This window comes from Coturnix japonica, chromosome 1, assembly GCF_054131305.1.
Source record: "Coturnix japonica strain WE chromosome 1, WE-NBRP24, whole genome shotgun sequence".
NCBI classification, from domain to species: Eukaryota; Metazoa; Chordata; class Aves; order Galliformes; family Phasianidae; genus Coturnix; species Coturnix japonica.
In genome coordinates, this window is record NC_140663.1 from 154,175,543 (window position 1) to 154,193,864 (window position 18,322).

At 41.9% G+C, this 18,322-nt stretch overlaps 1 protein-coding gene across 21 annotated transcripts; it reads right to left on the reverse strand.

Annotated features, from left to right (window-relative positions):
• Nucleotides 1–141: 141 nt before the first annotated feature.
• RCBTB1 (RCC1 and BTB domain containing protein 1) lies at nucleotides 142–17,600 on the reverse strand. 21 transcript variants are annotated; one of them, XM_085536200.1, is made up of 15 exons: nucleotides 17,526–17,600; nucleotides 16,631–16,681; nucleotides 16,386–16,542; nucleotides 15,746–15,915; nucleotides 14,924–15,074; nucleotides 14,145–14,295; nucleotides 13,535–13,701; nucleotides 10,965–11,123; nucleotides 9,890–9,997; nucleotides 9,236–9,378; nucleotides 7,491–7,681; nucleotides 5,519–5,645; nucleotides 4,894–5,045; nucleotides 4,177–4,307; nucleotides 142–1,060 (listed from the first exon to the last, which is right to left on the reverse strand). In XM_085536200.1, the coding sequence occupies exons 5-15, from the start codon at nucleotides 15,047–15,049 to the stop codon at nucleotides 920–922; spliced, it is 1,596 nt and encodes a 531-aa protein (XP_085392326.1). In that variant the 5' UTR covers nucleotides 15,050–15,074; nucleotides 15,746–15,915; nucleotides 16,386–16,542; nucleotides 16,631–16,681; nucleotides 17,526–17,600; the 3' UTR covers nucleotides 142–919. The 21 variants fall into 21 exon arrangements, 20 of the variants coding, with proteins under 20 accessions (XP_085392326.1, XP_085392321.1, XP_085392333.1 ...); XM_085536195.1 differs by having other exon boundaries at nucleotides 15,746–15,977; XM_085536207.1 differs by lacking the exons at nucleotides 16,386–16,542; nucleotides 16,631–16,681 and adding an exon at nucleotides 14,422–14,490.
• Nucleotides 17,601–18,322: the final 722 nt, after the last annotated feature.

Sequence of the window (18,322 nt, forward strand, 5' to 3'; positions counted from 1 at the left end):
CATCAAGCACAGTCAGGTCAGTAAGATGCAGTAATAAACTGAGGTTTCTGGTTGTTTTTCCTCAATAAATCAGCTTATGTGTGCTACACAAACACAAAGCTTGACATTTTCTTCAAAGAAGCTTGCTAGTAAAGAGAGAGATATTAAAAAAGTGAATTTTATTGCATGTGGTTTGAATTTATACAATACTTAATAGGAAAAAAATGAAACAAATGCTTTCAGAACAGTGTATTCCTTTCCCACTAAGGGAACCAATTAAGTCAAAGGGGGAAATCTTCCCATTAACTGTCATAAATATTAGGTCAGCAGATTACACAGCGTATACATTACAACTTATATTGAGCTCTAGATCTGCTAGCAACCCCTCTCTTCAGAGTTACTTTTGTCAGAGTTACTTCAGCAAGCTTTGAGGATGCATTGTTTTCACACTTCTCTAAGCACCAAATACACTTGGTTAATTACATGCAGCAACCAGCAATGTCATTCACATCATGCAACTGCAATAAAAGATATCCGTGCCCTTTGGCTCTTTATAACACAGAGAGCTAATGATTTAAGTGACTTCATTCAGGGGCTCTGAGCCCCAAAAGGCTCAAACAGTACGTTTAAAAGGCAATACTAGAAATGGGATTTCCTAGCCTAAAAGTCCTTAGCATCACCTGGTGTCTTGTGGATGTTGCAGTTTTACTTTCTCCTTTGGAGCTCTTGTGCTAGTCCCTCCATCCAGATCTGCTAAATACGAGCAGGTACATCGCTTGACAGATTTACAGCAGTTCAATCTTGAGTACAGAGAATGTTTTGCTGTGGCCTTCCACAACTTCTGCTCCAGGAGACCAGGTAACGCTTTTACCCGCGCAGTTACACCAACCTGTTACATCTGCAAAACATCCTACAGATGCCCGTCACTTACATCCTCAATTCAGTTCTTAAAGGCTCCACATTTACTGGCTTTAGCAATGAATTCCTTTAGCAGGGAACCGTCCATTTGCCAAAATGCTGTAGTTTGTGTCACTTCAGTCAAGTGGTTGACACAAAACTTAAAGCAGAAATCCTCTAAGTCCTGAATAGAAAGAAGAAAGAAAGAAGTCTCGTCATCTTTCTTCCATTACAAAGCTTACATTCAGTAGGGCACAAACGCCTTTCTAAGCTTTAATTCTGCAGAGAGTGAGACAAACTAACCCAGCACCTTTTAACCTTTTCCTCCCTCCTCCCAGCATCACTACATAAACACAGCAGAAAATGACTCCACCCCCACTAACAGCTATGAGGACAAAACAGCTGTAGTTTGGTTCTCCCTATACAGCTGCACTCACACTGCTCACAACAGCTGATTTTTAATGCATTCCTTAAAGTTCCCTCACATGAACTGTCTCATTTACATTTACTGACAGCCATTATAACCCAATACAAATAACAGGAATTGGTACGGAAGTAAAACATGACCAAGACTGTGGATGAAGACAACTCAGCTCTTTCATTCCATAATATGAACTCAGATCTACGTGTAAGGCTGCTCAACTTCCTCTTTAATTATATAAAGCCTTCAAGTTGTGCATCACCAGGCTCAACACAAGCGTATACGGGGCAATATGAAAGCAGAGTTCAGGCAGAAGACCCTGTGCCCATTAGAAAGAGACCCAGGTTACATTATGTCTCACATGACCCAAGAAAAAAATAGACTGTGGCACAATACGGCATTCCTTGCAGAGTGTGCTCCAGATATTTGAGACTACTTGGAAGTGCCTTCCATTTAAGGATTAGAAAAGCCTCCCAGAGAACCATCATTGCACCCACATGATGTCAGAGAGAAAGGAAGTCTAAAAAACAAAAGACAGCAGTTGACAATGTGATGTTGATCACAGAATGCTTCACACTTGGACTGTTTGTTTTCAGCTCCCCTTTGAGGAGGAGATTCCTCGTGATGCAGAGCAAAGCTGCTATAAGGAAGATGCCACAGCCCTTCCAGAACAGCAGTTCCCCGTTCTGTTCCACTTCCATTAGTGCTTCACCAACGTATGGAACTGTGCTTTCTACATGAGAATACACCCTTCCTCCTTAGCTCAGCAGGCTGCGTGCTGCAGTAAGGCACAGCAACCATGCACAGATCTTTAAGCCACCATAGGTATAACAGACTGGGTATTATTCAGGTTTTCACTTGAGCTCAATATTGACAACTAGAGCAACTGTGTGCCAGCGAGATCTTGACACAGCAGCAATACAAAAATGAGTCCTGGCCTAACACCAGGCTTTATGAAGCTGCAGATCTTGACTTGTAAGGTATCTGTGCAACAAAAAAAGACAAGCTTATTAGAACTGAACGCTAAGGGTTTGCTTTTTAAGAAGAACAGAATTAAGCAGCATTTCAAACAAAATTACAGCGTACACATCACAGTATTTTGCACTGCTTTATTAAAAATCCATATACCAAGTCGATGCAACAGCAGAGTACAACAAACAGTATTCTTTTACTATTAAGAAACCTTGGAAAATTCAATACTCTGTATAAAAAAGGCTAAATTTCATTTGCGGATGGATGCACTCCCAGCAAGCTGTATTTAATACAGGTTTAAGTGGAAAAAGGCACAAGTACATCCAATGATAGGTTTTAACCTTACAATCAGAAAGAAGACCTGAACTAGATCTAGTCATGTCACAGAATTATCAAGGTTGGAAAAAGACCTAGAAGATCATCTAGTCCAACCATTACCAATACTTCCCAGCTAAATCATATTCATCAACACCACATCCAAACGTTTCTTGAACACTCCCATGGTCGGTGACTCCACCAACTCCCTGGGCAGTGCATTCCAATGCCTGACTACCCTTTCCAAGAAGTAATACTTCCTAATGTCCAGCCTGAATCTCCCCTGGTGCAGCTTAAAACCATTCCCTCTAGTTCTATCACTGATTATGCGAGAGAAGAGGCCAACCCCCAGCTCACTACAACCTCCCTTCAGGAAGTTATAGAGAGCAATAAGGTCTCCCCTGAGCCTCCTCTTCTCCAGGCTGAACAATCCCAGCTCCCTCAGGTGCTCCTCATAATACCTGTGCTCCAGGATCCAGGCACTCAATCCCCAAAAACAGCAGAGTATCACATTAAACAAAGCATTTTATATTAGTGAAGTCCTTTTACCCGCTGTCTTCCAGACACACAGACCCTTGAATGAACTACATCACCCAAGCAATTTCAAACTCTGATCTAGTATTACTACACATCTTCAACTACTGCTTTAAACAAACAAGGCAGCCCTTCAGTATCGCCCACTCTCTCCTTAATGCAGCGTTTAGGCCAACCACTCTCACTTCATTTCCAGCTTCCCTTTACAGGCAAGATCAATCACACTGAACACCCATTCCACAACCAGCCTTCTGAGGCTAAAGCACAGAAGTCTTCCAGTTTGCCATGACTCACACCAAGGCAATCTTTAATCACCATAGAGCTGAAGCCACAATTCAGACACTCAGGCAGCCCTTCACTATGGCACATCAAACTTGCAATGCACCATAAGGCTCTGAAGTAAGTCTCTGAAGTAGCTGCATTAAGGCATTTCATGCCTACTGATAGATATCAAGTGCAAGAAAAGCACAGAATTCACTGCCTGTGAACCAACTGCTTTAGAAATAGCACATTAAAAACTAACTAAGCCGCAAATACTATGCACAGATACTATTTTGAGCACAAAGGGCTGCAGAAAGCCCAGGGATACTTCCTGATACATGACAAAGCTGCACGCTGGTGATCTACCAATGCAACCACCAGACATTCTGCACAATGTTTCACTGACCTTCCTCCTTCTCCACACTCTGGTCCTCCGCCTTCATAATTACCTTGCACAGTGCTACAGACCTTCAACACGAGCTGAGCAATGCAAATACTGACAGATATCAATTCTCTACCTGCGACTTCAGTCACCTTTAGATATCCATGTTCAGATATCTAGCTCCCCTTCCCTGCTCCCATCCACTCTGCCATATCCAAAATAGATATATAAAAACCCTATTTGCAATGCAGCTCTTAATTCCAAAGGCAACACTCTCAAATCCTGGAAGTGGCAGACAGTGCTATCTGATATGAAGTTAGAGCTAGCTTATATGAAAACGTAACTGACTGCTTTCCTCCACAGTTTAGGTCAGAAAGGAGCCACCTATTTAAGAGACTGAACTTTGGAAGTTTACCTCTGCATCATATCTGACAGCTGCAGATAGCAATGAAAATGCATTCTCCACAGTAATCCCTCTCTTGATAATGTGCTGACACAGTTTTTTCAGTCTATTTTCACAGTACGAAGTAGCCAAGTCCAAAAGCCCTGCAATTAAAACGTCATCATATGAGTCACATGCAATTATTTCTGTCCTTTCAACAATTTACTCTCCCAGGGTACAGTCTGCATCTGTATGCAGTTCTATATGGATATAACACACTTCTTGCAAGTAGGCCTCTACTCTTTTATAAGAGCATTTTACCACCAGGTAGGAAGAAAGGCCTTTTATAACCCACGTCCTGCTAATCTCTGTAAATAGGTGAGCTGTCACACTGATTCTCATAGCTAAATGCTTGAGAGTGGAACACAACATGAGCATAAGTTTACCACTGTAACATTCTAGGCTTGAATCATAGCTTGTTCTTAGCTTTGCTACCCATGTTTCCATCATTACATCTAGACACATCCTTTTGTATTATCCTACCTTATATTCAGTAAGGTGTGCAAGTACATCACGCGCTACTTCTGCTGTAGCAAATTTGCTACAGTGGTTGTTTAAAGGCAGCAGAATCAATCACCAGAAAAAAAAATAATGCATCACAGGACTAGAAGCCTATATTAATACATTTATTCTTCATGCCTTTTCTTAGTTTCTATAGATGCTGTTAGTAGAACTGGACCACAACAATACCTATTGCATCTTCAGGCGGGAGGTCCACACTGTCTGTATACAAGTACTCGAGAAAGGCACGATACACAGGGTAAGAAAACTGGTCTACTTCTATTACTTCCTTCATATCCTCATTCCAGTAGGACTGAAACATGGTTCTGAAGTGTTCACACCTGAGAGACAAAGACACCATCTGGAACACTACCATATATACATATGAATGAAACATTATAGCCCCTCTGAAGTATTTGGTGTCCTCTACAACAGTCACATACGTTACCATAGCTTATCAGTCAATGGTCCGTATTTTAGTTCCTAATAAAGCGTACATTGTTATACTTATGCATCAAGACAAAACCAATTCAACCTCTGCTATAGAAACATTTCAGTATACAGACTAGCTTATAAAAATATATTATTCTGGTAACAACAAATAGACTTAATGCAAACTGAGTACGGACTGCTTTAAGGCAGAGTTTTGATTCAATGCCCTCTACAGTTTCTTCATTTAAAGTGATTACAGATACACAGATAGCATATACTGCAGATTTAAGGTGTCACCCCCTCCTATTTCCCCTCTCCCCTTAGATGCAACACTGAAAGGTTTTACTGTTTAAACAGGAGCTGTGTGAAATACAACCACTACCTGATTTTTAGAACAGCTTTGTGAACGTAGATGTACTTTCCATCCACTCGGAACTTTAGGTCTGAGGTTTCTGGGCTGTCAAATTCCTTCTTCAGAGACTCTGCTACTGTTAGGAAGTCTTCTTGCTCTGCAGGAGCAATTTTTAAACAAGGAAAGCACATGTAAGTACCTTATACAGAACACATACATCACTGTAATTAAAGCTAACCACTGAAGTAACTGAATGGCAAGGAAAACAGCTCAGTATCAGGGCTCAAATGAATGAATGTATTGCCCTTTCCTGTTGGCAAGGACTGCTCCACAAGGTGTGTGCAGCAATGGTCAGCAGTCCACACTCCACCTCATTACCCAGCACACCAAGGAGACTCTCCAGTATGTGGAGGACTTACTTCCTCGCTCTCCATGCATGGACCAGCAGTGAAATCAGCAGCCTTCTGGTAGCTTACCAATAGCGCTGGGTCAGCTCTGCTCTGCACTACCACATAGATTACACCAAGAGAGACCAGCCTGCAAACTCACCTCTGGCCAACCCGCACCCACCTACAACTCACTCAAGACACAGTGTATAGCAACAGCCTGCAGGTTGAGTCTCTGCCAGAGCTCACCAATGTCATCTACTGTTGCTGCTGTTATACTCAGTTTATCAGTCAATTGTGACAATACAAGATCTGCTGCAAGAAGGGAGACTGTACTGAGAGCACACACTATCCTTAGAGAACTTCTGCAACTTTGGAAGGGGTTTAAAGCTGTGAGATCACAGCTCTTTGACAGTTCTTAATACTAAGGTCAATTGCAGTGGCCTCAGATCCTGTTTTGTACCCTTAGAAATCCTAGCAAGATATGCAGCATAAGCTGGCTAAGAGTGAGTAAAGCAAGAACCCTACATTTCCAGGTAACTTAACCTTAACCCATTATTTTATGCATCTCAGAAGTATAAAGTAGGAGAAAGTAGGAGAAAAAATGCTTCCATTGCAGGAAGATGCGGCTTGTCTCCAGCAACCCACAGGACTGCATATAGGTCACCCACATGCAAACTACTTCTCATAATTAGGGACAGTTTAAAATGTATAATAATATATATTATATACTGTTATAATGTAAGAAACTACGGTAATAGATGTAATATTTCTGCCACAAAAAACAACCCATGCTCTTGAAGTTTACTCTGCATGGATCACACAGAGCTGGCATCTCACTGGGGTTAAATAAACTCCAATACCCATTCACTTGCTCATGTGATTTTCTTTTCCTAGGTCACCAGCTTAGTTTAAGCTATGCTGATGATGGACTTTCACTCCAAATACCTTAATTCCTCAAAAAGGCTGCAGATCTGAACTTCAGTACAGCCAATCCTGAGTGACTGACTCATTTCTTTGGCAGAACCACCATAAGTGGAAGTAGGACATAATCTTTATGCAGTTAACTCTCACTAAGAAAAAGCTGAGAAAAGGGGCTTTATAGCCTGTATGAATAAAAAAGGTGGAGAAGGAAAAATATACGTAGGATGGAGATTAAAAATGCTCAGAGAATCAAGGCTTTTGATGTAAATACTTGAGTAATTGGGAATATTAGGTTAAGAATTAAAATACAGGAACAATATCCAAATACTTTTTATACTCAATCTGGAAAGACTTCATAAAAATTGAAAATCTATGTTATTGAAACTAGGAAGATGCCATTTAGAGCCTTCACCACCAGGAAAAGACAACAGTTCAGGACAACCACCAGGCCTCTGCAAAGGGCAAGAGTAACAAATACTTCATAGGATTAGAAAACTGAGCAAGTGGGATAAAACAAGACTCGGATTTACCCAGAGGCTGAGCATTCCCAGCTAATCTTCTGTCTATAGTAAGCTTATTTAGTTTCTTCTATAGACGAGATGCTGTTATTTGGACCACTATAAGCACAAAGACAGGCTAAATGAGAAGTAACCACTTTTATCATTGGCTGCCACTTCAGAGCTTGTTCTCACCTACTGAGAGAAGACGCCACATAACAGCAGGGGTAGCAAAGCAAGCAAACACATCGTCAGTGCAGGCAAAGTGAGTGAGGTGGGGAAGGACCACAGACTGGCCACGGCACTGGCCCCACATGTACACCTGGCCGCTCTGTGTCTTGGCAGCTGAAGTGTGAGCAGAGTGGCAGGCTGCAATCTCCACAACCCTGCAAACAGAAGAAACCTTGTAAAATACTTCAAGGTACGGAATTGGGTGACCTTAGAAAGCGCTGCATCAAAATAAGAGCTGAGCAAGCTATGCACCTACACTCCTGCACTTCTTTGTCCTGTACCAGCATGTCTCTGCCTGAACAGACAATTATTTAAGAGCTGCACTGGCATTACTTGCAGATTTTACTGTAATCAGACATTGATGCTGTCACTTTTATTGGACATTTCTCCATCTCTTCCATTACCATAGAAAGGAGATGAAGAAAAACATTATTTCCCACCCTCACCTTTAAAAGCAATACACATCAGATACTCATTCTCAGTGATAAATGCTCATGAAACTTGCAAACCTATAGATAATGAACAGTCCAGAAAGTTTTAATACTACTATGATATTATAGAGCACTTTACAGAACTTCTTTCAAAACAGACGTGAAAATTGTCATTTTGAAATTGAGAACCTATGTATTTTTCAATAAGCCTTTTTTTCCCCACAAAGCACTTCTGTCCCCCTTTTAATCCTTACCTCCCTTATATGTGAACAGAGAACTGATCTGCTGCCTGTGTTTCCGGCTTCCAATTTTGCTGTTATTTTCATACAATCATTTGAGTTGGAAGTGACCCTTAAAGGCCATCTGGTCCAACTGCCCTGCAGTGAGCAGGGACACCTACAGCTCCATCAGGTGCTCAGAGCCCCATCCAGCCTGACTTTGGGTGTCTGCAGGGATGGGGCATCCATCACTTCCAGAAAACATGCACAAGTTCCTCATCACCCTAATTTCCTTCCCTTAATGCTGAAACTCAGTTTGGAACAAGTTCCTGCTCAAATGAAGCACTGTCTATTTAAACACACTTAACTCATCATTCTTAAAGAGCTATCATTGCATTTTAAGTAAAGTCTTCAGTGTGCTATTGATGCACACATCTGTTCTTTTCCTCTCATTTCTTACAGAATCCCCTTGTGCTAGAACCAAGAAGAATCACACCTCCATGAAAGGACTGCCAAGACAGTCAGCCGCGAGTATTCCCTACTTAAAAGGAGATTATGACCTAAGAGATACACAAGTTAAGGGATTTATAGACCATGAGGTTTCTAAATTAAGATTATCTTCAGGTATACACATGGATCCTGAGAAAGGGAGTGAGGTCTGTGTTTGCAAGCAAACAGCAGAAGAGCCATAGGACTTACATGCCAAATATTATATGAGTGCTGAGTGTGGACAAAGGTCAATCTGCTACAAACCTGAGAAACTGCTAAATGCTACCACTGATGAAAGCAGGAGCACTTAGCCACAGCTCTAACAAGCTTGTCAATTGAATTCTGTTTCCATAATTGACCACTGCCCAGAGGCACTTGTCCAAGGCTCTTTCAGAAAACTGATTTAATGTAGGCCTCAGTCGATAGACAAAGTCACCATGCTTTCCTGTACTTTTAATGTTAGCAATAGAAATCCAATCCACCGTACCCCAAATGCACATGCTTCCAATGCTAGAGACCGCATAACGTGTGCCCAAATATATCAACACAGAAACAGCTTCAGAAAGATTACCTTTCTTTTTCCATCATGATCTGCAGCGGGCTTAGCTGGTTACTTTTATTGCCAGTTCCCAGCTGCCCATAAGTGTTAGCTCCCCAGGCATAGAGCAAACCCTCATCTGTTAGTGCTAGTGTGTGTGCATAGCCACAGGCAATCTGTAAGTAAATGTATAAGCATTATTACTACACAAAAAAGAGACAAGAACAACATTACCACGCACATTACCTTAGTCTAGCTGATGTTAAATACCTCAGGCATTCTTTATCTACCCATCTTCAACCTAATAAAATGTGTTATTTCTCAGTACTTAAGGCTAGCACAAAACACATTAGAAGGGCTAATTAGAATATCAACATAGAATCTAACTGGAACATATTCGTTCCCTCGTTTCCCTACTGCAGTTCACTCATACAGCTCTGTAACAAAGATGTAATTTTTACCCATAACATAATTTACTCAGTTACGCTGTCCAAACGTAAAGCATTCACATAAGCAAGCACTTTACAGAGCGATTACCCCTTTTTATATGCCTAATGCAATTTGTAGGAACCAAGTAAATTCAGCATTAGAGCTGTGAAATCCAGAAGCAGCAGTAAGACACTAAAGATACAGCTTCCACAGATGCTAGAAATATGAATGCATCCCTCACATCTACATTAGACATACCTGGAGTATACACACACCATGTAATGCTGCCACTCTGCATGGCGTTAGTTGGTTGCCATTGTTTCCAAGACCCAGCTGACCATTACCATTGTAACCCCAGCCATAAACCTAAAGGCAAAAGGGAAACAAAAGTAAGCCAGCCTCCTAGAAATACAGAATAGACATTCTTATTTTCTTCAGATTTAGTATCAAGCACAAGTCCAAAAAGGACTATAAGAAATCTATATACTGTTTCAAAAGGAATACAGGGAAGGATGACAGATACTAACTACGCTGTACAACTGACTGTATTCAGCTTTTCTGTCCTGTATTACATTTTAAATACACCTTTATTGTGTTCAAAAATATATTGCTTTGAAGTAATAAAACTCTTAATGACACAGATTTTAGTTTACTGCAAGTTTTAACAGGTTCAGTTGACTTTTTTCCCTGTACTTTCCTTCTGTGTTTAAAATAAATCTGATCATCTATTGGATTAATATGAGATGAAGCCTCCAACTTTGCTCAATTTTTTCCTTTAGTTTTGTTTTGGTGGACAGATGAAGACAAAATTAAAGCTCATCTCAAACTCAAGGACCTTTGCAACCCCTTCTGTCACAGGAAAGTGTTACCTCCTGAGACGCAGTGATTTGAAGTTAAAGTTCAAACTTAAAGGCAAGTTCGCATGTAAACTTCTAACTTGAAATGGGACTGTTGCACAATACTAGGGAAACGTTCAAATTCTTCCTGTGTTGGGTTTTTTTTGGAGCTGGCAGCTCAGCAACACATTCAAAAACTAGGATCACTCCCTGTATTTCTGCAGAAAGATTAACCGTTTAATTGTGCATGCCTTCAAAAGTCTCATCAAGACACATGTTCAAGAAGCTACTGAAATGATGAAGATACTGAATACAACTGTTCACATTCCTGCAGATGCAGACTGAATGAAGGCATATTCCAATGCAGTTTTTGCCATATGATGGAGCATTTAACATGAAGACAGCACACTTGACCATCTGCATTTATTCCATGCTCAGACCCTAATCTTGTAAGACAGGGTAGCTGATAGAGAGCGAACGAACACAGCAGTGCTTACCTCACCGTTGTTTACTACAGCCATGGAGGAGGTCTGACCACAAGCAATGCCAACTACCATTTTATCCTGCAAACAGTTTGAAACCCTCCTAGGAGTTGGCTGGTTTGCTGTAGATCCTGATCCAACTTGACCACAGTTGTTATAGCCCCAAGCATACAGCTGTCCATAAAACAAAACAAAACTGTAGTTTAAGACTTGATAGCAGTGATAAATAATAATTGTACTATAGCCAGGATCAGATTGGGTCAACCAACCTATTTAACTAGCTTAAATGCTTAAGATAATTTTCACCTGTTTTAAATTAACAGCAACAGAATTGACCTAACAAATAAGAACATAGCACTTATCCAGCTTTGCACTACAGAATCAGAGCATTTGACCTCAGCCAGCACAAGGAATGTACTTCCACCTTAAGTAGAAGTTGGACTAGAAGAGCAGAATGAATGGAATTCATGCTTTCATGATGTTGGAAAAACATGAATTCAAAGTGAAAGTGATTTGTTTCCCCAGACACACTGAAGCCCCCACAGTTCAATACTCTTCAGAGAACAATAACCTTGGTTATAGCCTGATTAATCATACCTCTTATTCAGTCTTCCAGTTGTTAAAGCAGCTGGTTTTATCAGGTCATGCGTCAAAGTAACATAACCTTGTTACACAATGGCATTAACAAAAAGCAGCATTTCTTACAGTTCCAAGTTTGCCAGTGGCACACAGCTAATCTGTATTAGAAAAGCCTTCTTTCATGTTTAAGTCCAAAAGACAGGAAAGTAGTTTGCTATAAAAATACTTACAACTTTGGACATTGGGTTTCTTCAGTATTTATTACTGAAGTTACACCCTTAGCATAAAACTATTTTTGATAGCTCTGTGATAAACCAGATAGTTAACAAGTTTGTCTTACTGGAAATACTACAGACATGCTCGTGACCTGCATGTTGACAGAGATACTGTATGTAAAATATACACACCCTAAGGTGCAGGTTAATCTAGAGGAGAGCAAGTTCACCAAGCCAAGAGTCAGACATCAGTAACAACACCACCACAAGGCAACAAAAACCCACAACTCACATGTCATGCCTAATTTGAAGAGAAAAGAAAGCATTAGTCTTTTGCTTATCATTACCTGTATTTTCTGGTTCTTAGATTCCTACTGAATATTTTGATCTGTAATACGTATTTCAGTAACAAATGTCTTCACGATTTTTATTTGCACTGCATCAAACTTACACTGAACCAACAGCACAAATCAATTATTCTAAGTATTTCCAGGAGTTACTTCCAACTCCAATGCCTCTCTGAAACTTCAGGTCAAACTACAAGGCTTTCTACAGCCAAATCCTTCTGAAAATAAAACTCCACTTAAAATATTTCACTGCTTTCAATCTAACTGATTCTACAACAGATAAAACCTCAGAGCACAAATGGACTACATTACAGCAAGGTACACCATGGATGTATTTATAGTACATTAACTAGCCACAATGGCTAACCAGCTGCAAGCATCAGCTCCATGGGAAATACAAAGAAGTTTCCCCTCTTCCACTGAGATTTCAAACACGTTGTGTTTATTTCCAAAGACAGCACAGTCACCCCAGGCAGCTACCACAGTAGCTGACACCAACAGTTAAGCTAACACATGAATACTATTGCCTGCCCACACAGAGAAGAATTACATATCAAATTTTATCATTTAATCCAAGCAAACGTGACAGCACAAAGATCTTCTCTAAGCACAGGCTCTCGTTTCAGAGATAGAATGCATTCCACTTAAATTAACTCACTCTCTTTCCTACCCTCAGCTCCTTTGTATTAACTGCAGTATTATGACTCCATAATTAACTACAACTCAGATGTGCTCAGATTACTAGGAAGGAGCTGCAGTTTCTGTTTTCATCGCTAGAAAGGTTAGTGCTTTTCGTGTTGTTTCTTTTTAAGCAGAGTTGACTCCAGCTTTCTTCCATGCAGCGAAATGCAGTTCCAAATCGCACACACACACAGGTCAAATCTGACTAAATGGAGAATAATTCCACATGCTTCCCATGACACATAGCCTCAAGCCACAGAAACAAATAGCACAAAGCAGACTTGGCACACATGACAAACGCTCGCTCAGCAGCTACACAAGTATGTAGGGATGCACAAAGCAACATTCTTTCCATAATAACACTGAAAGTCATGAAGACTGCAAGAAACAGACTGAAGGCTAACAAGTGAACTAACAACTCAACAAACCCCTTTAGTATCAATTGCAAAGCAAGCCATCTCCACTTTTGCATATCACAAAGAGTCTTCCCTCTGTAAGTGGTACAGCTGTCTGGTGTCCTCCTTGTAAAACATACAACAAATAAACATTTATTACCCTATTCTTTCTTTTTTTTAGGGGAGGGGGTGTGGGGAGAGGTAGGAAGTAGTGGGGAGAAAATTGCTAAGTCTGCTCTGAAGTAAAAGGCCACATTAGGTCAAGGCAGCAATAGCAAAGGTTGCGTTGCAGCCACTGCAGACTGCAAGGTCACCCACACCACTCACTTCAAGAAGGAATTAAGAGATTTGAACAGGTTTCAACTTACATCCCCATCAAACGATAACGCCATGGAATGGTGAGAGCCACAAGCTACTTCAATCACTTTCTTTAGCAACAGATTTGTGCAGACTTGAACAGGAGTAACGCCCTGATTGGTTGCGCCATTCCCCAGCTGGCTGTAGCCATTATGTCCCCACGCGTACACTTCACCATCTGCAAAAATATTGAAGTATGCAATAATCGCTGACAACAGCAGGACTAGGAGAAATGGTTTTAAGTTAAAAGAAGGAAGATTTAGGTTGGATGTTAGGGGGAAGTTCTTTACTAGGAGAGTGGTTAGGCCCTGGAACAGGCTGCCCAGGGAGGTTGTGGATGCCCCGTCCTTGGAGGTGTTCAAGGCCAGGTTGGACGGGGCCCTGGGCAACCTGATCTAGTAAATGTGTATGTTTGGTGGCCCTGCCAGGCAGGGGGGTTGGAACTACATGATCCTTGAGGTCCCTTCCAACCCAGGTCATTCTGTGATTCTGTGTGCATTATGATGTATATTAAGATCCAATTAACAAATTCATACAATTGCCCTCCCATCCACTCTTGTTAAATATAAGCAGAACTTAAATGTGTAACTTATCCTTCTGTATTAAACATTCACTTCCTACCTTCAGTGCAAAGTACAACGTGTGGTCCACTTCCATAGCTGAGACTAGAAATCTTCTTCCCACATAAGGCTTCTAGTTTCTTTGGTACTATCGTGCTCTGACTATCTCCAGTTCCCAAACAATTGCTGCAATTCAGTCCAAAAACAAACACCTGAAAAACATAGGAAGACTGATTTCTAATGACTTACACTCAGGTGCATACGGATTTGGTGATATCTTCATGAAACCCTGGGCAGAACTGTGCCATGGACTTTTGAGGCTCAAAGACTTCACTCACTGAAGTTAAACTTGAAGGTCAGCACTGGGGCACTCAGGAAGACAACTAGTGTGTCTGAATGCTTCAGACCTGTGTAGGCCAGAGAGACAGGAATCTCATTTGCAGAACTGCACTAAAAAAGTATACAATCACAGAAGTGGAAGACAATATTGTCATGTTTCTTCACTAGGAGAGTGGTTAGGCCCTGGAACAGGCTGCCCAGGGAGGCTGTGGATGCCCCGTCCTTGGAGGTGTTCAAGGCCAGGTTGGACGGGGCCCTGGGCAACCTGATCTAGTAAATGTGTATGTTTGGTGGCCCTGCCAGGCAGGGGGGTTGGAACTACGTGATCCTTGAGGTCCCTTCCAACCCAGCTCATTCTGTGATTCTGTGATGTAAGAGCATATTCTCTCAGCTACAGCTCTACTACTGGGGACTGAATCCTACAACTTTTATAGGATTTGAAAGAAGAAATCACAGTCTACCCAGGCTTGCAAACTCTGCTCCATTTTAACAAAGCCTTACCTCATCATTGTGCGTTGTGTATATAGCTTCATTGGCTGATGTACCAAACACACATGCTTTCCGAATAGATGCTATTTCTTGAGGTGACAGCAAGGTAAATATTGGCCACTTGCCCACATCCACCATGATGTTACTGTGTCTCACGGACTTACTGCAAGTGAGATGACAACGCCAGAATTAAAACCAAGAAAATCTTATCTAAAGGTGAGTTTTACACTTTTATCAACGGGTAGTAAAATCATCTCCTTTAGATGAGGAAAAAAAGACGTGCTAATTGGTGTGTCCAAGAGTATAATAACATTCTATCCTATATGAGATATTTCATTATATTACCATGTATTAAGGTGAGCAAACAGCAAATGACTGAGGTAGGACAGGAGAAGAGCAGTCTTTACACAACTGGATATATAAGCAAACTGCACCCAGTACTACTAAACAGCCACCGTTCCACTTTCTGGTTTGTAGAGTTGAATAGGGGGAAGAAAAACTGAGTGAAACTGTCAACATTTCTTACTTGGAAACAAGCTGGAAACAGCTGCCTGGATATTAGATGTTACCTATACACACACGTGTTGTGTTGAGGGACATGGTTTAGCGGAAGCTATTGGTAATAGGCGAACAGTTGGACTGGATGATCTTTTAGGTCTTTTCCAACCTTGGTGATTCTGTGATTCTATAATATGTCCTTACACAGTGCTGCTTCTTCCCAGTTTCCCCAGGATAATCACACCAGCTCAAGAACAAAGCTGCCAGCCAACAAAAGCTACAGAGCTCATTTAGGCCTTCAATCCTGACCATCAAAATTATTCTACCATTGCTTACATCCTGGAGGGATTCTGTTACTGTCAATCTACGATCCATTCCCACAGTTATCAGCAAGTCTCATGAGATCCAAAAAGCTTTCATTGGAGAATTCCATAGAACTCCTTGATGCTTAGTTCCCTCCTTTATTTGCTTCAGATACTCTTGCTTCTGATGCTTGGTTCTCAAAACTGTGCTGACAAGTAAGGCAAAGTGTTTCAGAGAACGTGTTATTTAAGACCAGCAGTGAATCCTGCAATGCAAGATGTTCAAATGTTACCCATCACTTAAAAAAACAACAGTGATACCTTGCTCTTTTGACAAGACCAAGATCCAACTCAGTCCATTCTCAACTTCACCTACTTAATTTACCCTATATAATGCAAACTTGTCAAGAAAAACATATTTTTCCTTAACTATTTATCTGCCATTACCCACAGAAATGCCCAACTTAGGCATAAGCACCATTTCACCCCACACCTAAAGATGGGTTCCCTAACAACCTTAGCCACTTTCCTAGCTTTCCAGTAAGAGCCCTTGGGTGCCACACATATGTATGTAGCATACCAGGCTCTCTCCAATGGCAATTTAGAACTCATTTCAGCCCCAGAGCTGGCTGAACATGAGGAGCAAAAGGCACATGCAGAGTTGTGTAGGGAACCTGCTTTGGCAGGGGGGTTGGACTCGATGATCTCTAGAGGTCTCTTCCAAACCCTACAACTCTGTGATTCTTCTGGGCAGATCCTTGCAGTGAAAGGCTGATCCAGAAGACCTCAGACATGTCGCTGCAAGGGACACAGCATCCTTCATTCACCTTCCTGTACAACATAAGCAAAAGAGCTGAGTTTACTCGTGCCGATAATCAGAGAGGCCTGGACCCCACTACAACACACATCTCTCACACACCTGCACCTTCATGGGAAGATTTTAAGTGCAATGCAGCACCGAGCATCCCAGCTGGAATTCAAAGCAGTGATGTTAATCTGTAGGCAAATATCCATCTCCATAGATGAGCTAACAAGGCATTGCTTTGATTCTGTACATAACACAGCAGCAGTTCTCAGGCATATCTGTCACTTATACATCAATATCTACATTTAATGCCCACGTTTCAAAGAAAGGAGAAGGAATGTCAGAAATCCTGACCTAGTACCAGACCTGGAGGTTGGTGGCCCTGCCTGTGACAGGCAGGTTGGAACGTGATGATCCTTGGGGTCCCTTCCAACCCAAGCCATGAGTCTATGAAATCCTAGTAAGTACAGAAGGCGCTGTTGTGAAATAATACGTCCTGCTCTTATCTGTCTTTATTTCTGCCTCATGACCCGTGATAAACAACAGCACACCAACCATACTGCTGTATGTTGTCTGTATTCCAACTGCAGAATCAACCAGGAGAGGGAGCCTGTATCAGCCAGGCCTGTTTTAACTACTTTGACATCTATGAGATGATCCAACGACATCAGCAGCCAAACAGGAACAGAAACAAAGACTGTTTGAGTTTCAGCGATGCTAAAAATAAGCAAGAAAGAATGGCAAAAAGGAAACCAAACCGGCCTCGCGTTGTGCTGCAAAGAAATGGAACTCAAAGGCACCAGCAGCACTAGGAGGAAAAAACAAAGCTAAAGCCCCGTGCTTACACAGATAGAAGCCCTTCAAATACCCAGTGCTGACCTGCTGCATTCAATATCTCAATAAGTCCTCAGGCTCCAGCATTGCAACATTCCACCATAACAAGGCTACAGTCCCAGTCACATTTTCCTTCCTATTTTCACTATGAAGCTGAGCCATTAGCACAACGTACCTCCCGCTCTTCGCCGCATCCTCTGGTGCCGCTCCACACGGCGCGGCCGTTACGGCCGTTACAGCAGCCGCACACGTAATAGCGACGACAAGGGGGCGGGGCGGGGCTGGAGCCTTCCAAGGGGTTTAGTCAGTGCTGTCGCTGGGGTTTAACTCGTCGCTGAGTCCTTACATCTGTGTGTTTATAGCCACAGCTCAAGGACGGGGCGAGGATGGGGGGGAGGATGCAGGAAGAGCGCAGAGCTGCTCTCCCGAGGGAGCGTGGTGTTGTTTGACAAGGCCGTAACCAGGAAATGGCGCTGCAGCTGCTTCAGGTTTCCGTATTTCCTGGCCGTGCTCAGGGTCATGGGGGGCTGCGACATATATAGAGCCATAGAACGGCCTGGGTTGGAAAGTAACACAATGATCATCCAGTTCCAACCCCCTGCTATAGGCAGGGACACCTCCCTCTAGACCAGGTTGCTCACAGCCCCATCCAGTCTGGCTCTGAATAGCTGCAGGGACAATAACAGGATGAAATGAAGCTGAAAATCGCCTATAACTGGCATCTTATTTCATGTTGCCCTGCAGTCCTCACTGTCAGCTTCCTACAGACATGAGGCAGGGTCAGAACTGGATGATCTTTGAGGTCCCTCAGAACCCGAGTTGTTCTATGAACAGGATCACAAAATATATGGAGAGCTGGTCAGGAAAACCTGTTTCAAAGTGATCCAGTCACAGAATTCAAAGCAATGATGTTATTTTAATCTGTAGGCAAATATCCATCTCCATAGACGAGCTAACAAGCCATTGCTTTGA